General features: G+C 39.2%; 3 protein-coding genes across 6 annotated transcripts in view; all 3 read right to left on the bottom strand.

The window, feature by feature from the left end:
• Positions 1-23,704, bottom strand: part of LOC109684467 (immunoglobulin lambda-1 light chain-like) — a 781,398-nt gene that overhangs the window by 142,225 nt on the left and 615,469 nt on the right. The gene's annotated exons all lie outside the window — the stretch shown is intronic.
• Positions 1-23,704, bottom strand: part of LOC109700872 (immunoglobulin lambda-1 light chain-like) — a 522,506-nt gene that overhangs the window by 159,261 nt on the left and 339,541 nt on the right. The window lies entirely within an intron of this gene.
• Positions 1-23,704, bottom strand: part of LOC109679554 (immunoglobulin lambda-1 light chain-like) — a 332,861-nt gene that overhangs the window by 146,590 nt on the left and 162,567 nt on the right. The window contains exon 2 of one of the 2 annotated variants that reach the window (XM_074061169.1): positions 23,364-23,688. The exons of the other annotated variant lie outside the window; for it this stretch is intronic. Within the exon in view, the coding sequence (XP_073917270.1) occupies positions 23,364-23,688 (325 nt within the window). The remainder of the gene's footprint in view (positions 1-23,363; positions 23,689-23,704) is intronic. 2 annotated transcript variants of the gene reach the window in all.

Genomic DNA, 23,704 nt, shown 5'->3' with positions numbered 1-23,704 from the left:
TTGTCATGTGATCCAAGTCCAACCACATTGCTACATTTGCCCTAGATCTAAAGTCCTTTTATGAGGGAGAACATATGATATTTGGTCTTCTGAGCCTGGTTGACCTCGCTCAGAGATATTTTCTTCGGTTCCATCCCTTTACCTGCAAATAAGAAGATTCATTCTTCTTCATAGCTAAATAAAATTCCATTGTGTACAAGTACCACATTTTCTTGATCCATTCATCAGTAGTGTGGAGTCTTGGTTGTTTCCATAACTTGGCTATTGGGAATAGCATTGCAATAAACAAGGGTGTGCAGGTGGCTCTGGAGTAACCTGTGCTGCATTCCTTTGGGTATACCCCTAGGTTTGGAATTGCTGGATCATATGGCAGATTTATATTTAGATTTTTATGAAGCCTCCAATTACTTTTCCAGAGAGGTTCCACAAACCTGAATTCCCACCAGTAGAGTACCAGGGTTCATTTCTCCCACATCCTCACCAACACATGTTGTTGGTGGTATTTTTGATGATGGCTGTTCTAACAGGGGTGAGGTGGAGTCTTAGTGTTCAGCTTTCAAATGTTCGTATGTTTTTACTGCCATTTTTGTTGTTGATTTCTAGTTTTAATGCATTATGGTCAGATAGAATGTATGGGATTATTTCTGTTTTCTTACATCTGCTGAGACTTACTTTGAGCCCTAAGATATGATCAGTTTTGGAGAACATTCCATGGACTGCTGAGAAGAATGTATATTGTGCAGAAGTTGGATGAAATATTCTGTAGACATCAGCTAGGTCCATTTGATCTATGGTGTGATTTAGTTGTAGGATTGCTTTATTGATTTTTTGTTTTGATGACCTATCAAGTGGTGATGTGGGCTGTTAAGGTCTCCCACCAACACTATGTTGCAGTTTATATATGTTTTTAGGTCCTTCAGAGTATGTTTGATGAAATTCGTGCATTGATGTTGGGTGCATATTGGTTGAAAATTGTTATTTCCTTCTGGTGTATTTCTCCTTTTATTAGTATAGAATGTCCTTCTTTATCTCATTTGATCAAAGTAGTTTTGAAATCTACTTTGGCTGAAGTAAATATTGCTACCTCTGCCTGTTTTTGGGGACCATTGGCTTGGTAAATCTTCTTCCAGTCTTTCACTCTCAGTCAGTGCTTATTTCTGTCTGTGAGGTGGGCCTCCTGTAGGCAGCAGATTGTTGGATCTTCCTTTTTAATCCAGTTCTCCAATCAATGTCTTTTGATGGGGGAACTTAGTCCGTTAACATTCAGTGTTAATATTGATAAATACATTGTGATCCTGTCATGTAGTTGTTTTTTGTTGATTAAGGGTTTGATTGTGTGTAGCTGAATCAGTGTTATCTTTGCTTTCTTGCCTTTTTTTAGTGTAGTTTGGTCCTGCCTGCCTTTTCATGATGTTGTTTGCTTTCATTTTCTGTGTGCATAATTCCTTGGAGAATCTTCTGTAGTGGTAGCTTGGTGGTCATATATTGTTTAAGTTTCTGCTTATCCTGGAAGACTTTTATTGTTCCATGTATGTTGAATGATAGTTTTGCTGGGTAGAGTATCCTAGGATTGAAGTTATTTTCATTTATTTCCCAGAAGACCTCACTCCATGTTCTTCTGACTTTGAAGGTTTCCATGGAGAAATCTGCTGTGATTTTGATAGGTTTGCCTTTGTATGTTATTTGTTTTTTCTCTCTTACAGCCTTCAATATTCTTTTTCTAGTCTCTGTACTTGTTGTTTTAAAGATAATATGTCGTGAGTTAGTTCTGATTTGGTCAGGTGTGTTAGGTGTTCTAGAGGCTTCCTATACCTGAATGGGCATAGTGTTCTATAGATTTGGAAGATTATCTGTTACTATTTTGTTGAGTATATTACACATTCCTTTTCTTGTACCTCTTCTCTTTCTTCAATGCCCATGATTCTCATGGTCTTTTGATGGAGTCAGTGTGTTCTTGCATTTTCTTTTCACAGGACTTTAGTTGCCATTTCATCTTCAAGTTCTGAGATTCTGTCTTCTGTTTTTTTTTCTATTTTGCTAGAATGGCCTTCTATTTTGTTTTTTATTTCTGTTTCGTTCTTTTTTCTGAGGTTTTCCATATCGTGGGTTACTTCTTCACTAATAGTGTAAATTTTTGCCCTTAATTCATTTATCTCTCTATTTTTGGTGATCTCTGTTTCAGTTTGGTGTTTATTTAGGGCTCCTATGATTTCATTTATTTGTTTCTGTGTTTTCTCATATTCTTTATTTCTGTTGTCTTGGAATTACTTGATGCCTCCTGCATGTTTTGGTTGACATGTCTAGTAAAATCTCTATGAAATTCTCATTAATTACTTGTAGGATTTCATTTTTTCAGGGTTTTGTTGGAGTCTGGAACTGGGTATCTGTTTTCTTCATTTCCGTCTAAATCCTGTACTTCTTTTTTTGAGGGGAAAGAATATTTTCCCTTTTTCTTCTTCCCATATTTCCACTAGATACTCTTCTGTCCTGAACTATGTTTAATTTAGTATTAGCTGGGTTACAATATTGATATTAACAAAACCTAGAGAGAAGGAGAAAAAACAAAGAGAAGGAAAGATAAAAGAAAGAAAGAAGAGGAAAAAAAGTGATGAAATGGGAGAGATGGTGGGTGATCAAACAGCCAACTGGACAGCAAAACCCTTACAGAAGAGAAAAAATAATCACCTGTTCTGGAACAGTAGAATTGCAGTCTTAGTTTTTCTGATGTTACTCCTTTAGCATCCAGTCCTGTGTGTCTGTGTCTCTTAGGCAGTTTTGGAAACCTCCTGTAGTGGTCTCGGTGGGAGCCTGGTGGAGTGGCTATGTGGCAAGCCTGTACAGCTGGGACCTGGCTCTTCCCAAGGGGTGGAGAGCCCTGCATGCGAAGGATAAGGCTGTCTCACAGAGAGCTGATTCCCAGGCCAATGTGTGGGGATCCTGTTGTGGTATAGCTCTGGTTTTCCCACACTGATCTGGGGCCCAGCAGGTCCTGTGGGGCAGGGGGCCTGAGGGGCAATTATCGTGGTGGGGCATGGATCCAGTGTGGAGCTAAGTCCTGGCACTGCCCAAGCATGGGGCTCCCAATCAAGTGGGGATCTGGCATGGCTGGAGGGGTGGGATTCCTGGCATAGCAGGGATACAGCTGTTTCACATGGAACTTGTGCCCAGGGCCAGAGTGTGGGGATCCTGCCAGGATTTTTGTTCTTTCTCCTATAAACTGCAATGTATATCAGTATCATCACAATCAAACAATTGGCATGGGAGGGGAGGTGAGTCTCAGTGAATTGTGAAATTCAGCAGGTTGTGCACCCAAAAGCAACTTCATAAGTGTGCCTCATAAAGTGTTTTAAAGATTCAATATTGGGCTGGCAAAGTCGCTCAAGTGCTGAAAGTGGCTGCCTAGAAATGGAGATGCTGAGAGTTCAAATGACAGTGACAATGAAACAAAAAAATATTTTCAGAGGCCTAATAAAATATGTTGATTTCTTTCAGAATCAGAATTAAGATGAATGTAATTCAAATGGTATTTTATTTGTCTGAGAATTGATGGAAAGTGAAAAAAGTCTTTTAATATTCATCTATTATAGAATAAGAGCCTTCAGAGGCAGATGTGCCCAGGTTCATGAAATCTTGAGGTATCTCCTGGAGTATTCAGCACATAATGGCATTGTGCCCAAAAGAAGATGCATAGTGAAATAAACTAGAATTTAAGGTCTGTATACTGCATGATCCCATTTGTAAATCTTATGCCATGAAAACCAATGAACTGAGAGTGAGCAGCACCAGCTGGGTGTTCACCCTAGTGGCAGAACAGGAAGGTGTCTTGTCTCACTTCCATATGGACCTGAAGCAATGTGTGAGCATTGAAGTTATCATCATAGGACTTACAGTAATAATCAGCATCATCTTCAGGCTGGAGCCCCATGATGATCAGTGTGCCTGAGTTACCAGACTTGGAGCCTGAGAAGCGATCAGGGATCAATGATGGTCGTTTGCTATTATCATAGATGAGGAGCTTGGGGGAGGTTCCTTGCAGCTGTAGATACCAGTGCACATTATAGGTTCCAATGTTACTGCTACTTCCAGCACAGGAGATGGTGACTTTCTGTCCAAGGTTCCCAGACACTGAGGATGGCTGAGTCAACACAGATTGTGCCCAGGATCCTGAAAGAGGGAAGAACAGATAGTAATTTGGGGTCAATATTGGAGGAGAAGGCTGTGCCTCTAGTTTTTTCAAGCTCTACCCACACCCCATGTCCAAGCACCTGTGCAGTCAGTGAGGAGAGTGATTAATGAGGAAAAGGTCATGATGGAGTTCTTCTGTGCCTCAGAGTTGGACAGAGCTGACTCAAGTCTTCCCCTTGCCCGTCTTCATTCTCTGACAATGGGCATACCCACTAATGCAAATGTGAATTCTCTATTATTTTTCTGATACTCTGATGCCACAGTCTGAAGATACCACTGTGCTATGCAGTGGTGTGGATGGATGGGCTTCATGTTGTGGGAGTCACTGTGTAAGCCCTGATAAGATGACGTAAGGCCAGGCCACTTAGCTCATTCTAGATCTCATCACACAAGCACTTCAATAACAGTCTTTATGTGCTCTTTTAGATCTGGGTCATGTACTCTGCATTTCACATGGTGAGCAAAGACTCTCCGAGGCAGTCCTGCCTTCCAAATGATCTCTTCATACATAGTAACTCAAACTTGCCAAGGATCTCCCTTTGTAGACTCACTCTGACATCAAACATCTTCACTTTTTTGGTATACACAGACTGCTTAGGGGAAAATGTGTTTCCAAAGCCAACTTAAATTCTCATTGGCCCTGACTGACTTGATGTCTGCTGGGCAAATTCCTTTCAGATCAGGATAGAGGAGACAAACATGGTGGTTTTGGTGTTCATAATAGGAAACTTTGCAATGACCAGTTTTTCTGAAGCACTGAAACTTTTATTCAAATGTCTTCCACATTTACAGTGAATACTTTATTTTGAAATGTTTTTTGATCAAGATTTACTGTCATTTTGACCTCCTCATAATATCTCAGAAGGAAAATATTTTATACTGATATGTTTATATTATATAGTACATGTATTTATTTTTTATAATCTTTTCTAGTGTGTCTACTGAGATGAGCCAAAGATGAACCTGCCTTATCTCCTGTGTCTGAAGAGTGAACTATCATTAATTTCACATATTTCATTTATTGGATTATGGACTTTTTCCTAAGACATAGAACATATTTACTTTTCTTTGTTGGGAGATATTTTAGAACCCTGATATTTATTAATAGTGTAGTATAGATTAATATTGGTTTTTTAATATTGGTGTATTAGTTTTAAAGTGTAAGGACTGTAGGATTGAGTATTTAACATATTACTCAATGATGAAAGAATAACCTGGTTGAAATCTGTAGAGAACCCAATTCAGTGGACCCCAATCAAGTCTGTTCAGGACTCACAACAGGTGAAGTTATGCCCTTAGGGGCTGAGTCACAGCTGACTGAGAGTCAGGCTCACTCTGATATTGCCCAGAATTGGAAATCAGGAGGTGACAGTGACAACACTTCTCTGACCAAGACCCATGATGTGGATAATCTCAGCAGTGACCAGCAGTGACCTGAGCTGCAGATTCATGTAATTAAGAAGAAAGTGTTTCCGGATGATGTGTATGGCAAAATTAGAGGGTCTTGAGCTTCATTCCTGTGTTTGGTCCTCACCCGAGGAGAAAGGTAAAGAAGAGGAAACAAGAAAAGTTGAGAAACTGTTGGGAAACAGTTGAGAAACTGTTTTAGTTTCTTTACGCATTTATTTCCTCTATTCTTGTGGAAGACAAGGCCTTCATAAGCATTTTTGGTTTTTTGTTGATCTTTGGGGGTATTGAATTTCAGATTAATGTGTTTTGGATGAAAGGTGGTGTGGCTTTTTTTTGTGGAGTGATGATGTTGTTACTATCTCTTAAATAAAGGACATGTCAAATAAATATAAAATAGAGATACTGTTGTTCTCATTGGAGAAGAGAAAAATGCCTGTGGCTCTTTTGAGGCTTTTTACATTTTGCTAACAGCGATGATGACGATTGCGATTAAAGAAGTTCAGATATTGCAGATGTGAAATCAGCTCAAGATGTGAAACCAATATACTTGTCTATGAGCTCATTCCCTTGTTGTGCAGAACACTTTTATCTGACCAACTTCTCAAGCTAGTCCTTTACTCTTTCTTTTATCCCACAGAACCATTTAGAATCTGAATTCTTCCAGTGACCTTGCTCCCTACTTTCAACCATCATCTTCTATCACCTATTTTGTAGCATCTGGAGTTTTCTTCATTACAGAAATTAAATTGTCACTCTTTTGTGTCAGCCCTTTGGAGGCTCCTATATCCACCTAATCACATCTTCTTTTTACTCTGTGATAATATGTTTTTATTGTTGGTATATTTATTTGATTTTCTTCTCTCTGGTAAAATGCATTGTCAGCTAAATGAGAATATCATCTTTCCTGTCTGGTTCACACTATGTTCTGAGACTTGACCCCAGGCCCTGGCACAGAGTGAGTGTTCAGTAAATGGTGTGGTTAGATGGAGTATGGGAGAGTCAATCATTCTCATCCAGACCATGAGTGCTTTGGCCCCGGCTTTGTTCTGACACGGCATGTGCTCTGTCTCTGGACAGCCTAATACTGGCATGTGTTCTTGCCAATGGTTAAATTTGGATACATATTTTGAGAGGATTTGACCTTATTCTCTAGAACATGCTCCCTAAAGTGGGTCTGAAATCCTAATTTTAGAAAAACAAAACAAAACAACAACAAAGAATCAAGATCAGTCACCTGATGGCCAAGAACTGTGTGCTCTATTTAGCAGAACATCACTGTGCAGATGGCAGCTCCTCTATCACTTCCACAATGCTTCAGCATGGTGTGAGTGCTGATGTTTGCCCTCCAAGGTAGGCAGTAGCAATCACCTTCACCCTCTGTCAAGAGCTGGGAGATCTCAGGGATGTCATGTTCATTGACCAGGGTTTTGAGAATTGTGTTGACATTCCTGAAGATGGACTTTTGCAAATATTCATGAGTAGTGTGGAGACTCTGCCTGGGAGCTGCTAGCAAAAGTCATATACCTGGATGCAACATTGCTGTTGTTCCCAGAGCAGGCTTTCTGAATATCTGACCTTCACTAATGGACACTGAAAATAGATGAATCTGCACAGATTGGGTTAGGATGGCAAGCAGCAAGCAGGAAGTGAAATTCAATGGTCAGGAACACATGCAGGGTGTCCTAACATTTCATGCCTATCCCTGAAATGTAATTTCTAACTGCCTGTGAAGTCATAAGAAGTGTTGGAAGGATTTGAGCCCAGGCCATCATGAAGAATGCTCTATAGCTCTGCATTTTGAAGAACCTCATTTGGTCCTGGGTTCTGAAAGTTTCTTCTATTCATTCCAGCAACAAGAGCTGAGGGAGGATATTTCATGTAAAGCTAACATCTTCATGTGCTGTACAAACACATGCTGTGTTCTGAATATAGTACTAGCTTGAAAATCTGATATTTGGAAATAATAACCTCATGGGTATGAGTTTTGCTCTGTGCCTAGGGCAAGTGAGGACGTAGTTTCTGACAGTTAACAATCACGAGATCAAAAACCAGAAGAGGGTTGTGAGGATACTACCAGGAAGGACATAAAGCACAGAGACCACATTGAAAGGCAACAGAATCCCCAGCTTCCCAGAGGTCATAAACATTTATATTGTCAACTATCCATTTTATACTTTGTGAATGGATGGAGTTGGAAGTTCCCATAATTGATCACCTTAGTCTAATGTCTCCACACACTTGCACACTGTCTGGTCTTCCTGTCCTTCTCACAGTTTGGCTTAAAGGTCAATACTGGTATTGCTGTCTCCCTGATAGGCACTCCCTGTGACATAGCAATACAGATGTTCCGAGCAGAGCAGAACAGTCACCTTCATCCAATGCACTGAATACTGCTCCATCTTCCTTTACCCTAAAAGTCTTGTCTTCCAGAGTTTCTTCCTTATGAGCATATCAGGCATCATGGGTGGAGTCTACCTTATTATACCACAGTCTAATCTTACCTGATGATGTGTGGCTGATGCTGCTTAAATGGGGTCTTATCCTGTGTAATGGAGCTACCATTTTAATATCCCTTCCCAGGGAAAAATGTTTCTATAAACAACATTATGGAAGAAATTCATTTCTATAACTGATAATTTTTAATATTTTGAAGTGGTATGATGGATATTCATGTGCAGATTTCTGAAGCTAGAGGACTAGCTCCTACTCTGAGCAAAAATAAAATAAAAATTGATCAAGGACCTAAATGTCAACCTGTAAACTATGAAAGTACTACAGAAATGGGTAGGCAAATTCCTCCAAAATATCAGCATAGGAACGAATTCCTGTATGTGCTACCAAAAGCCCAGGAAATCAAGCAAGAATTGACATGTGTAATTATATCAACTACACATGACTTCTGCACAGCAAATAAACAATAAACAACCTGAAGATGAATCCTGCAGAGTGGGAGAAAATGTAACCACATATTATGTGTCTGTTATTAATATCCAGAATATATGAAGAACTCAATCATGAAAAAATTCAATCAATAAATGGCCCATGAACTGAACAGACAATTCTGAACTGAAGATTGCAAATAGGCAAGAAAAATTTGAAAAAACTATTCAACATATTTAGCCATCAGAGAACCATAAGCTAAAGAACATTAATATTTTACCTCAGACCAATTAGTGTGGCTATCATCAATAAAACAAATACCAAAAACTGCTGGTGAGGATGTGAAGGGGGGAATTCTCATTTACTGCTTGTGAGAACCTGAATTAGGGAGCAAACAATGAAAATCAACATGGATTTTCTGTAAAAGTTCAAAATTTGAACTCCCATATGACCCAGACATACGTTCTCTGGGCATATACCATAAAGTCAGTTCATGATAGCACTTTTCATAATAGCCAAATGATGGAATCAGCCTTAATGCTCATTGATGGATGAATGGATAAAGAAAATGTGGTCTGTGTAAGCAGTTGGGATTTAGTCAGCCATTATAAAGAAAGAAATCTTATTTGTTCAGAAATGGGTGGAATTGTTGATCATCATGCTAGGTGAACTAAGCCAGTCCCACAAGGACAAATATCACATGCTTTCTCCCATTTGTGAATATTAGGGGAAATTAAAACCGGATAGTAAGCAAGGTCCTAAAAATACAACATCGTCCTAAAACTACAACAAGATAGAAGGAAAGGAAGAATAGAGAAGAGGTAGAGGAGTTAGAATAATGGAGGAATAAATATAATCACAGTACTTTGTAAACCCATATGAAAAAGTCACAATGCAAGTCCATGTTATGTAGAATTAATATGCACCAATAAAAATAACAAAATTGGAAAGCAACTTTTACTATGTTAATATATTTATTATGTCAAAATTCTTTTATTATATTAAATGTTATTAATTCTTGTTATGTTAAATTTCATTTAATAAAATGAATATTAGAGATATACAAAGGGACATTTCTGCACTTTGCTCTTAGATTGACAAAAGAACATTACTGAATACTGTTCTTTGGACGAATGTGCTGACCTCTGTAATCAGATGAGATCCACCTATTAATGTTGTGTTGGGAAAATAAATAATCCAATTTTATGGTTATGGGACACCTCCACTTAAAGTGTCAAACAGGATTAGATGTCGAGTCAGGACTCAGATTTACCTTTATGTGTATGGATAATCAATATTAAGGTTCCTGAGAGCAGTGTCTGGTTTGTTTATACCCAGGTTATATATTGACCCCAAAACTTTGTAAATCACTGTGCTGAGTACTGCAGGAAAGTAGCAAACAGTAGCGTTCCCACTTGTGATCAAGCTGGGACACTGAGAAGGTCATGGTAGATTTGTCCCCATTTAGGGAGGCAGAAAAACCAGTGGTGATCCACAAGTGTATGTTCCTTGTGTTGTAAAATGGTATTCTGGGCACATGACATTGATTTTTCTGAAATAAGAATGGGTAGTGAACATTGCTGAGTACTCAGGTCCTGGAGCCTGAGTGAAAGTGACTATTCCTCCTGAGGACATAGTGAATGCTCATCAGTCACCATGTCTGAAAACTGGATCTTGATAGCAAACACAAACATGCTATGAATGAAGAAGGAAGACAGAGGATATATCTAAAATTTCTCTTACTCTGAATTGTAAGTAAGGAGAAATGAAAGAATAGGTGACCAGCCATGATGTGAACATTGGAAGCTTTCCTTATATTTTGTGTGAGTTGAATATTTGAATTGGTCTTTGTTTCCTACTGAGTTCAAAGCATGGAGTTGGGTGTTTATGAGGAATATTGTGCCAATATGAGTACTTCACATTTCCCTTCCACCATATGATCCCAAGCTCTGGGAACTGTTTCCTCATCAGAGGGAGACTGCCAGAGGCAGTTTGATGACGATTTGCCTTGAGAGGAAGCCCCTGCTCTCACATTGTTCACAAATAACAGAGAAACTGTCTAGTGTCAAATAAATTTGAAACACTTGAGCTTCCTTAAGTTTTCTGAAAATGACTACAGTGCCCTCTGGAGGTCTCTGAGTCTAAAGAAGTATGGTGAATACCATTTTACAAGTGACTGATTGATTTTTATGACGTTGCCACTATTTGTCCCTGGGAATGTCCCATTCATTTTCCTTTCTTTGCTCATTACACTTTATATGTGTTTTCTCGAGTTTGCATTGAAACCATTCCCCAATTGTCTGTCATTCAGTAATAGTGTCATGTGTTCTTATTTATAGCTAAACATTTTGAATGAACAAAAAAGTATTTTTTAATCTTTCATGGTGTGGAGGTTTGATGACATCACACAAGAGGAAGGCACCAGAGAGGTACTACTTTGAGAAGGTGAGGGTGGAGTCCCTTGAGAGATTTTTCTCCCTGAGATTCCTCAAAGACCTACAGAGCCCTCCCTGGATGGATTCCTGTTCTTCACCTCATGATGGACCAGGAGGAGAAGGAGAATGAGGTGGAATAGGCAGCTCAGAAAAGTGAGGAGGGAGAAAGAAGGGACAAAAGACAAATAATGGAACCTAATTGAGGGTCACTGTATGTACTTAAATGACAATGGGACAATAAAGGGCAGTTTGGGAGTCTTTACAGGTGATAACTGATTACTGGTGTATCTGATCTCAGGGATTAAAACCTAAACATAGGCTTACAAGAGCAGATTTTCCAGTAGCAGGCCAAAAAGTATGCTTCTCCAAATGTCAATCAAAGAATTTTTAGCATCTATTAATTTATACTGTCAAAAAGAACCTAAAGTTACATGGGAGTTATTCTTCAATCTTCCTAATAGTTCTAATATAGATTTGTACATCTAAGCAAAAATGAAAGCCAGTAGGTTTGTCGGCATTATTCAAGTATTAGGATTCAGTTCAAACCATCGTAAAATAAAAAAAAAGTCATCCTGTAAGATAAAAACTAGGAAATTCCCATCAATAGGCATGGTGGTTAACATCTGTAATCCCAGATATTTAAAAAAGGAGAAATAATAAGATCCTCATTCTATGACACTTCAGAAAGAAAGTTAATGAGACACTATGTCAAAAACAAGCCTAGTGTTGTGGGGTGGGGCATGAAAAAAATTCTGATATTTGCTAGATGCCAGTTGCTCACATCTATAACCTTAGCTACATGGGAGGCAGAAATCAGGGAAATCATGGCTTGAATCCAGTCTGGGGAAGTAGTTCGAGAGACCTTATCTTCAAAAAGCCCAACACAAAAGCAGGACTTATGGAGTGGCTAAACTGGTAGAGCACCTGCATAGCAAATTTAAGGCTTTGAGTTCAAACCTAAATATTGCCAAATATATATTCTGTTATTTTAAGTTTCACAGCTTCAGTTTCTTTTATTTTTGTCTCACTATCTCAGCTGAAATCTAATTCCTTGTGTTTTGTTTTCCAGAATGCCTAAGCAAGTCCTGGCTCTGTGTCTGCAATGGCTATGGAGGGAGTGTCAGAATTATTCTAGCCTGATAGAGTGTCTCAGTTGTAAAACAGACTCGGGGTAGAAGACTCTGAGTGTGCTCACTAGCCCAAATGTTATGAGTCTGTCCTGCATTTGGCCTTTGTGAGATTAGTATATTTCACATCCATATGTTGTTTACCAGAATCAATTCTTTTTAGATTGTGTTTGTAACGTATTGGTGTATTGTAGAGAATTGTTTTTTTCCTTTTTTGGCTTTCATTTATATACTGGGAATTTTTCTGTTTTGTAAATAACACTAATGTAAATATATTTTAGCATCAACAAAATAGAGATGAGTTACAGCATGCATAAGCATTTCTAGATTTTGACCTTTGCTCCATGTTTATGTTACTGTGTGAAGGAAGACAATGCTCAGTTCCTCAGTAACAATCAGGCTCACCCTCAGTCTGCAAGTGACAGATGATCAAAACTGTGTAGAGACATCTCTGGATACAAAGAAGTAGTTGTAAACTCCAGACCCTGGTACTTATCTGAGTTTGCATGTGGCTATAAGAGATATTGGGCCATTGACTAGATCCCTAGTATGATATAGACATGGACCCTGATGCCACTATTCAGGTGCCCATGTGTTTCATGGAAGTTCTCTGAGATGTAAATAAGCAGGGCATCTGAGTCAGCAATGCTGGTAGAGGGACTCTACAAACACAGAATCTGAGAAAATCACCTGGGTAAAGCCTCTGAAGAGCCTGGACAAGGTAGGACATAAGATGGCTTGAGGATGACCAGTGTCACTCAGACATATTCCTGTCTGTGCCATGAGCAAGATGCAGTAGAGGAAAAGCAGTTGGTACCATAGTGGACAGAGAAGGATGCCCTACCCTGGGCACTTTTTCTTTCTTACCATCTGCAGAGGTGAAGCAATTCATACAAATGCATTTTCAACATGACAGACCCTATCCCTCTCCTGAGCCCTAGAGATGGAACTGAAGACAAAGGGGCATGTGCATATTCATCACCCCCCTTGGGGAAACACTGAGATGAAGCACTTGATGAGAGGATGAAGCTCCCAGTTCTGTGGAGTCCTTATCAGTGAGTACAAATCCATGCTCAGTGGCTAACTGATTGCTTTTTATTGAACACCAGTGTGAGGAGCACTGTGCAGACCCTCAGTATCCCCTTTTTGTTATAGAACATGCCCCTCTCTGGTAACTGAGACCTGAGAGTCCAGCATATTTATAAACCTTACATGGACAATATCTCTATTCACATATTCATGTTCTGATTCCCAAATCTCAGATTAATACCCTTTAATTTGTTATTGAATTTCTTACTCACAAGTGTTGACGTGTGGCTATTGTAAATTTGTGTAACTATAACTGCATTCAAGGATCTTCCACCAAAGATGGTGCAAACATTATATCAATTCATTTGTACATTATTTATCACATGCATATATTTTAGTATTCTACGTTTTGGACTAAAGAAATATATTCCAATGATTGTCACATAGATTTGTATTGTAATCTAACACTTTCAGCTATTTAGGTAATTAAATTCATGGATAACAAAGGAAGCACAGAGAATCTTAAGGTTTTCATATGAGAAGATCCAGTTTGCAACATCATTCTAGGATAAAATCCAACCTAGGGCATCCACTGTTAAAGGGTCAGAAATCTGCTCCTTCATATACTCCTAATACATCTTTTTCAGTCAATTAAAGTTAATACCAATGATAAAGATGAGGCTTTGCCACTGACTTTGGGAAATCTCAGATAATAACAGCTTATTTGGTATAGTCTTTATTAGGGAATTCTAAATCTGGTATGAGGCTGTTTCAGTGAAAGAAATGCTGATTCCTACAATTGAAATGGGTTGCAGGGTGTTGAATTTCAAGGCCATCATGTATCAGGGCAGGAAGCAATGGAAATAAGCAAGGGAAAATCCCACTCATTTATGGATTCCTACATGGATTCGACTGTATTATGATATTATTACCTCTCTGATTGTTTCAGCCTTGGATTAATTCCCAGAGAACTGAAAATGTTGGTTTAGATAAATTTTACTTATGTTCTCATTGCTGTATGGTGATCAGATGTTCTAATGTCTTCACCCCACATTCACTAGCAGTCTGTTTAGCTACCTCCTTTGAAAACAGTAATACAAAATAATCTTGACATTTGTGACCAATCTTTATTTCCTATGGTGTCATGGTGGTGCCCATTTGTTTTACTTCTGTCTTTGGGAGATTTTTTCATAGTAGATGGAAACATTCCTGTGTTGGCCACAATTTCACCTCCTGTCAAAAACCCCATTTAACATGTAAAAGTCCTTTGGAAATAATAAAACTGTTTAAAATATTTCCTTCAACTATGTAAAATTTTTCATGATCTCTCTGTGCAATCTTACACAGTGATATAATTCCAGTTATTTTTAAATCAGACCTCCAGCTATCTTCCTAAGGTGGCCATTCCAAACAAAATTGGTGAGCTATTTCCTGAGTCACAATATTTGAAGCAAGAAAGGTAAATGTCCTTGTAACCTATATAGCAGACGAGCGGGGGAGACAGATTGTTCTGTGGAGTTCGCATCATAACTACAGATCGGTGCGCTCTGTAGGAGCCTGGCCTAGAAACTTTGTTCCCTAGAGCTGTGTCAAGATTATGAATTCATCTGGGTATTCACCTGGAAAATTGTTTTAAGTCATTTTTGACTGTTCAGAATAGGAGAAATATTCAAAGTTTGTTAGGTCTCCCTTGTTAGCTGAGTGGTGAGACATTATTTTTTCTCATTTTCCCATTTATCTGTGTCATTTGCTTTACCCAAATAGCATACCATGTTATGGGATATGCCATAGACATGGGCAGCTTCATCCTTCAGCTGGATGTTGGAGATGGTAACGTAGCAATTAGCCCCAGAACTTGAGCCAGAGAATCAATCAGGGATCCCATCTCCCTTTGGGTGACTTCTGTCATTGTTAACATATATCACATGCCTGGGGATTTTTCTTGGCTGCTGTTGATACCATGAAATGAAGTATTTGCTGTGCCCACTACTCAGAGTGCTGGTGAGCTTGGCCAAGACTCCCATGGGGGAAGATGTGGAGGGTGATTGAGTTAGCACAGGCTGGGAGTAGGAGCTAGAAATATAAAACTTCATTACACCCTGGACAAAGGATCAGAGAACGGATATTTCAGGTACTAGATTGGGAGGCAGTACCTATGAGGTGAGGATCAGGATGGTTAGGGTCTTCCTAACCTGCACAATAAAGGAAGAGTGAGAAGAGGGAGAGAGTGTTGCAGGCCATGATGTACACAGTTCAAAGCTGTGCTGGGCACATATGATGCACCAGGGTCTGTTATCTCCCCTCATTCTCCAGAGAAGAGAGCTGGACCTTGTATGCAAATGTGCTGTTCTTCTCCTCTCTAAACAATTTCATGTGATCTCACTGTAAGGAGCAATTGACCTGAGTGGCCCTAGATAGAAGGGCCCCAAACAGTTCAGAGGTGATAGGCCTAATGAGTCTTGAGAAGACTTAAGAGACACAGATCTGGAATTTTAGGTCAGGTCCCTACAGCTCCCTCAGCAGCAGACACACAGAAGCCAATGCTGTGACCAGGTATGTCACGTCTGTGAACAGATTTCAGCAGTCCTCACAGAGACTCTTGTCTCTACAAAGGCCTTGACCATGGCCAGTTCCCAGGCCATGGGTAAAGTGAAGCAGGTTCCTACCTATTACAGCCCTGAGTTTTCTAATTGGATCTCATTGGTAGAAAAAATGTACACAATTAAGTCATTTATAAGGAATCCTCAGGGGAAAGGGTGTCTTATGTCAAGTGGACATGGACATGGAATGAAGTGCCTTAGCGGAGAACATGGACACTTCTTAGGAAACTCCTGAAGGCACCGTTCTCTCAACTTGATTTCTCAAGAGACTGGCTCACATGAAGTAAGTCAGTCAGTTTTGTTATAATAAATGTTCAGACTCCTTGGATTGATTAGAAATGGGAAAACCCAGGTAACAGAAACAAAATATACAAATTTGATTGAAAAGACAGCAGTGGACCCAGCACTGCTTTTGAAGGAATGGATTAGAGACTCAGATATAAGAGGACGTGTGAGTGCCATCTTTCAAGGAAAAAATTCAACACCTCACTATTCTTCTTAATGGAACAAGCCTTGGTATTATTTGAAGAGGTCGCAGATAATAAAATTAAGGAAGAAAAGTGTGAGTTCATGGACTGAGAAGATCGTCATGAATCTAAACTGGAAGAGAAGTCAATAGGGAGATGGAGCATGAGCTGAAGGGAAGGTTATGTCACTGTGGGGTTCAGTGTGTTTGCTCTCCTCTCTGTTTGTGCTTCTTAAAGAAAGTGAATGCTCACCCAGCTTTTCCTCTCTCATATCAGGCAGTCTCCTCTCATAGAATGACAGATGATTCTTTACTTAAAAGCCTCTAATTCTCTATGGACATGTGTCTTTGGTGGCCATGTTTACTTGCCATTTTATTTTACACAAATTAATGAGTTTGTGATTTTAAAATGTTTGTATTTGTTTTGAAGCAAGACATTTTTATGAGCATAACAAAGTATTTTTATTTACAAATATTTACTGAACAGCAATTAAAGGCTAAGAATAATATTGGTAAAAATGAAACCTAAAATGAAGGGATGCTTGTATAGACAAAATACATCAAGAGGTATTTCTAAATTTGGTACTTAAATGCAAGAAAATTTGAGAGCAACGTTCCCTACCTGGGGAAGGTAACAAAAGCTAGTAAGTAAGAGAGAAGGCAGAGGTTTTAACCACCATTGCATGCTTGGAAAGAATTGAACAAACCTTACATGTTAAAATCTAGGGAGAGATTAAATGAGTCCAGTTTGTCAGGCCCAGGTGAATTCTGCCAAGAGAGGACTGCCTGAACCTGCAGCCTTACACTCAATTTCTCTGTTGATCATCTTTGAGAATTTGTGATTAAGAGAGATGTCGACAGCCTAGAAATAAAAATGTAACAATTTTCAAAATGATGACAATAATATATACTAAAAACCACACATAAATCTTTGATATTCATCTTTGCCAAAAAAACAGGATTATTGAATAGATGGTATGTGAATGCTAGAAAATGGTGAGATTTAGAATATCTCTAAGAGTGAAGAAAGTCATTGTACATCAGAGGCTTGGTGCACTACAAAGACAGAGGGGTACCGTTCCTGCATGTGTGAGCACAGTGAGCCAAATTGTTTGCCTGGAAACTTGGAGCCTTCCTGTCCCTTTCCTGGGTTCCATTTATCAGGACTGGTATGATGAGTTCTCTACTTACTGAGCTTGGTCCAACACCATAAATACCATGTCTGCCCACCAGGACACTCCTGGGAAACCAAATGTGTGAGGGAGGCTCTGCTGTCCTCATGATCCTGGCTTCAAGAGATGGAGAAGGAGCTGGAGCAGCAGAAAATGACTCAGCAGCAGCTGTTGGGAGACTTTCAGGAGAAGCAACAGGAGATCTGAAGCAAGACATTTTTAAGAAATGCAAAACCTCAACAACCACTTCAGACCCATGTTTAGGAAAACATTTAAAAATCTGTAGATGATTCATGTGTAGATTAAAATGTGAGAAACACTAGTCATGCTGGTCCTTAAAAAACTTACATGGTTTCATTATGTGTTTTTTATATGCCTCTATCTATTCTGTTGCTTGCCTACATGTTCAGCAAAGTAACATTATAACTGACATTTCTTGCATTGCACAGATTTAATTTCCTCATGAGTTCCCATTCTAGATGGCAAGAATCTTCATCAGAGATCATAAAATAGACAAAATATGTGGAAGAGCCTTATTAATAGAAACATGATCTTCACAGGTTCTTTTATTCACATATCAAATTCAGCAAACAACTGGGATTATATAAAAGGGCAATTCTTTATTTTAACGTTAAGTTACCATGATAAAGTTTAGAATTGAGACCTGATATATGATCATTCTGGTGTATAAATTGTAGGTCAACATACAAATTTGTAAATATTATTTTATTTTTGACTGTTGTATTCATTTATTAGAACATAATAATATACCACAAAGCAGGTAGTTAATAATAATTAATTTGTATTATTACTGTCACACACACAGCTATGGAGGCTAGTCATCCAAAATCCACAGGCAGGTCCAAGTTCCATGTGATTCCCATATTGGCATCCTACCTCACGCTGGGTCATTGTACTTTGAAGACAATCTTTGTCACTCCTGGTTCTGCAGTTGCATAAGTCAAGTCTCTGCCACCACCTTCACACACATCTGTCTATGACTCCCTGTCTTCACTTGGAAGTTGTCATATGAGAATGTCAGACATACTGAACCAAATGGCCTCCTCTTAACTTATGTCATCTGCAATGATACTACTTTTTAAACAAGTTCAAATTCTGCTTAGTAGGTTCTCAGGGAATTGACATATGTCATGAGAACATACCTTCTTTTGTTTTCTGCTTTAATTTGCATTTTTTTTGCAAAAGAAAGAGGACTCACCTCCTTTGGCAAGTTTCAGATTTTCAATCAGTTAAAATTCTGTTAGTCTTGAGTTACCTGTTTTCTATTTTGCATCTGCTAAAGTGCTCCAGAAATCTGAATACATTTTATTCTGTATCTTAATTTTTCTTTTTGAAATTGGTCTGTAGGCCTAAAGGCTATTTATAATTGAAGGGTAGGGAAATATACATTTTTCTAAAGTGACTACCAGGTTGAGAGAAACAGGTTTATGTTCATTTCATTGTGGGAAGGAAAAGGAAATCTTTTGATCAGAAGGAAAGGACTGAGTTTGTACCAATAACTGTGTTCCTCTACCACATCTGTTCCTGCACTGTGGTGACATAAATATGCCACTGAGCACTGATTCTCAGACTCAGCCTTTGGGATATTCCCAGTTATAATCAAGTTGTATACATACGGAGAACCAGAAAAATGTAAAGATATCTACAGGAATAATTTTACAAATGTATGAGAAGGGTTGCTTGTGCAATATTAAAAGTCATGAATATCTTCTGGTGACTTTGTTATATATATAAAATTCTTAGGAACCAATTCGCATTTTTGATTTAGTATGTGAAATGGGGAATTGTATTTTAACTCTGCACCAGTAACGCACTGATTTCAAGGCTCAAGGAAACATACTTGGTTTATATAAACCAAGTAATGAATGGAGATATGTATATTCATGCGTTTGATTTTTCAGTGTTGGAGAATGAAAGCAGGGAATCACATATTTTATGCAAGTCCCTCTAATATGGTGCTACACCCATGCCTTTGTTCATGATCCTCCAATAAGAGATTTTTAATGATAGCTGTGAATATTTCATTAACATTTATATATGTGTATGTATACACATACACACATATAAATACACATGTACATATGTATATGGTTTAGTATAAGGTTTAGTGCTGACCCCTCTGCTCTCTTGAGTGTAGAGATTCAGACAGGATGCACAGTCTAGAATTGGTTGCATTGGAGAGACAGAAACACCTTGAGAGATACAACATATGGGACATGGCCTTGAACCTTGGATAGAGGAGAGAAAACTCACCCTACAACTGTACCCTATAATGTACAAAAGTTTCAATAGAGCAAGTGAGTAGTGCAAGAGTCAAATTACTTACTGTGAATTTAGGAAAATCCACCAAAGGTAATCACCATGACTCTCATTCCCAATTTCCCAGGCGCAGCCTCAACATTTTCTCAGCATGGTGGAGCCACACTTCTGTCCTCTCATGGTCCCGCATAAAGGCTTTCTGGCTCTCCTAGGTACCTAAATGTTCCCAAGACTCATTGTCCTCTACTCCACTTTGCAAGGCATGAATCACAAATCTCCAAGTCATCCAGATAATATATATGCCTAGAATTCTACTGGACCTGTGCCCACTGTGACCAACTCACATCTTGGTGCCAGTGTCTAGACATCGTGTGACACTGGCATCCGTGACATAGAAGACTGGGTAGGAGGAGGATGTTTTTTCTTTAACATGTCTAAGTTCAGAGTCTATGCTGGGGAAGAATATCCACCAACTGGGAGAGTCCTGGCCTCTGGTGGGAGAGCAAGTGAATCTTTCTTTCAAAATAAAAAGTGCAACTTGACAGCCACCATGATAAAATGCTTGGTAAGCAGGCAGAGTTTGGGGACCATCATGAGATTTTATTGGTTTGTTTGTAGTTTGACTGGTAACTCAGAAACATCCATTTCCTCATCTGCCTGTGTCAATGTTGTGTTCACTGTTGTTCCAAATCATACCATGAGAATCAGCCTCACCTTCTAGGGGCAGCTCTGAGATATGCCTATCCCTTGCGTTGGATGAGACATCTTTGGATCTAGATAAGTGGATGGGCACCCCTGAGCCTTGGCCCTTCTTAACTCTGAATAATAGTGCATAAGAAACCTGAGAAGACTCCCTGGCTCCTGTAGGTACTGGTATATGGTGTAGCTAGCAACATTAACGTTATTCCTCAGGGTACATGTGTGTGTGATGGAAGCTCCAGAAAATGAGAGATGGATCATAGCTGAGTCAGCACAAGCTGGGCAATGAATCTGCAAACACATACCCTTATGAGTCATTGGAAAAAAATAAAAATATAAATAATATCTGGGCTCTGAGATCTATCCTTATCTGTCCTGTGAAATTGGGTAAAGAGGAGAAGAGGACAAGCCATGGTGGATACAGCTTCAGATTCTGCAGATATCTGAGTTGGTATAGACTGATTTGAGCATCAGGAGGAAGTAGGGCAAGTAAGGTGGTTCAGTGGTCAGAGATATAACCAAGATATCTATGTTTTTGACCCAACCCCTGATTTCTAGCTTCTAGTCACTGTGTGGAAAGCTAAATAGATAAGACAGGAGTCTATGCCATGCTGGAAAATCCTGTAAATCTCTGAGTCCTAAGGACCAGTTCATACTGAGCTCCTCATGTCCCTTTAATCCAATTCAGCATCAGGATATGAAGGAGTGTTCATGTAAAACAGCCTATTCTCTGGACCCTGAATATGAAACCTGACCAGAAAACTAATACTGAGAAAGAGTGTACCTCGGTTGGTCTGGGGTTCCTCCTCAGGGCCTGGTGAATACACAACTGCTGAGCCACAGCTAGCAGATAACAGATGATTTCAGCCAAGGGGAATTACACCAGCTCCTAGGTGGAAACCAAAACAAACAATTGTCAAGGGGAGCCAACAATCTCTGTTGCCAGAGGTCCCGATCCACCTCTGTTGCCTTCTTTGTTGTCCACTGTATCCTCTGTAAAAGGATAGAACTGACTGGTGTCAACATATAATGACACATATGATGACTCATGTCTCCACACAGACCTCTTGTATATGGAGTCTTCTTTCCATATGTGGTGGACTTTACAGGATAATCCTGGGAATTTTTTACCCCTGATGGTGCATCCTGGTATGCAACAGAAAAAGAATTTATCAGAGAAACAAAGCAGTCACCACAAGTTTCACATGTCCTTTCCCCTCTCCTGACAAACAGAAGTCAGCTAATCTAGGGTTGATTATGGATTTGGGGGCTTTTGCTATGTGGCTCTTCTTTCTCTTTCTGTTCCTCTTTCCATTCCCATTCATCTTTCCCTTCCTCCTGCTCCATCTCTTCCTCCTCCCTCATTTTCTTTCTCTTCTTCTTCATCTTCTACTTCATGTTTAAGACCTAGGAGACCTAGTCTTGCTAATTTGCATTGGGATAGTTTCTCCTTATGTAGCCCAGAGTGGCCTTGAAGTCTCGATATCCCTACCTCAACTTCTCACATGCTGAGATCAGAAGTAAAGGCCACCACACACATATATCCTTCAGAAAGTTGAGTGGTGACAGCCATACAATGAATGTTCTCCATCTGCTAAGAAGAGATTTGTGTACAGGACTGGAATCAGTGTTCATGTACCAGGAAAACTGTTGGGAATTTAAAATTAAAAGATGTTATACTGTGCAAATTTTTGTCCAACCAAAAGACGTTCTACATGATGGAATCCTACACAAGGAGATAGTGTTAAGAGGTGGTACACATTTGAGGTGATTCCAACATGAATGGAACTAGTGCCTTTAAAAAGCAGGCTATATATGTATAAATATATGTATATATGTATATATTCATATATATCTGAATATAGAATGAACCATGCATATACATATGAATATAGAATGAACCATCTTCAAACCATTTAATAGACCCACCCCAGAAAATAACGATCAGTGTCCTGATCATGGATTTTACTTGCTTCAACATTGGTGAGAAATACATGACTATTGTTTATAAGCCACCCTGCTCAGGGTCATCTGTCATAGTTCTCCCAATGCATTAAGTCCTTGGGAGAGCAACAGAGGGTAAGATAATTTATCTCTGGATAAAAACAACCTGAAACCTAAGAATCATTATCTTGCCTGACTATTATTAATATTTGAAGCCAGTGTAAACACCACATACTGTCCAAGAAGATTGAAAGAGGAACAGTGAAGATACTCCTGAGGAGTTATTTCCAAGAGCCCTTATGTCAGTCACCTTGTGTAGAGAGAAGTGTGAGAGGCCTGAGCAGCACAGGATGACCACCCAGTGGTAATATTAAAACACCAATATGTGGAAATAACATCATATATATTTCTGATCTTCATTCAATACTCTTATTATGGAATATGTTTTCATTTCAGAATATACCTAAACCCTGTGTGGCCCAAGCATCACTGAAGTCTCAGCAGAGTCAGAGATCCCCATAGGGAGCATAATGGAAGTGGTTATTATGGAACCTATGCCTGTGGGATTTATTGCCATGCTGGTGGTCACTATGCTCACTAAAATGACATAATTACTGTTATATCTTAGGGAGGAGGAGACTGGTGTACCAGGAAACACCAAAATTTGCTTGCTCTGAGCATCAGAAAAGCAAAGCAGTTACCAGAGTCAGGCTGTAGTTAGCAGTTTCAGTGGAATGTGATTTCTTCCTTATGGATGGTCAAATGGTCTGTGTTGGGCACACTGTGGACTCAATGACTTATCAGGAGCCCTCACATTACAAATACATTTGAGCCAAGTGTAGCCACTGAAGTGAAACTGGGTGGGGTTAATGTAATAGTTCTTGTCCATCATCTCCTTAGAGGGGAACTGTGTGGTATAGAAGGTGTCTTGTTTAGGAATGTATTAGCTACACATCATAACTAATGAATACCGGAAGATATTTTCATGTCTATAGGTAGTAAAATATCACTTATTAACAAAAAAGTGATGATAAATCACTTCCTAATTTGCAACAGTCCCAAACAGTATAAGATTGATATCATAACAAAAAAGAGGTTTTAGTATCACTTCCCACTATGTCCGGATCACTGTGTTAATGCCAGTGTTGCCATGATATGTTCCACAGTAATAGTCAGCCTCATCATCAGGCTGAAGTCCAGAGATGAGTAAAATCCCTGCATTGGCTGAGGCATCTTTGGATCCAGAGAAGCGGCTGGGGACCCCAGGTCCCTGGTACTTATCTGATTCTGAGTAGTATCTTAGCAGAAACTGAGGTGCATTCTCTGTCTTTTGCTGGTACCAGGATATATGATATCCAGGTACTTTAAAACCACTGCTCAGTGTGCACATGAGTCTGGCAGAAGATCCAGGAGATGCAGAGACAGAGGATATCTGAGTCAACACAGGCTGGGAGAGGGAACCTGGAAAAAGAAACAG

The sequence above is a fragment of the Castor canadensis genome, chromosome 18 (assembly GCF_047511655.1).
Source record: "Castor canadensis chromosome 18, mCasCan1.hap1v2, whole genome shotgun sequence".
Lineage (NCBI taxonomy): Eukaryota > Metazoa > Chordata > Mammalia > Rodentia > Castoridae > Castor > Castor canadensis.
This window is presented reverse-complemented; position numbering and strand designations above follow the sequence as displayed.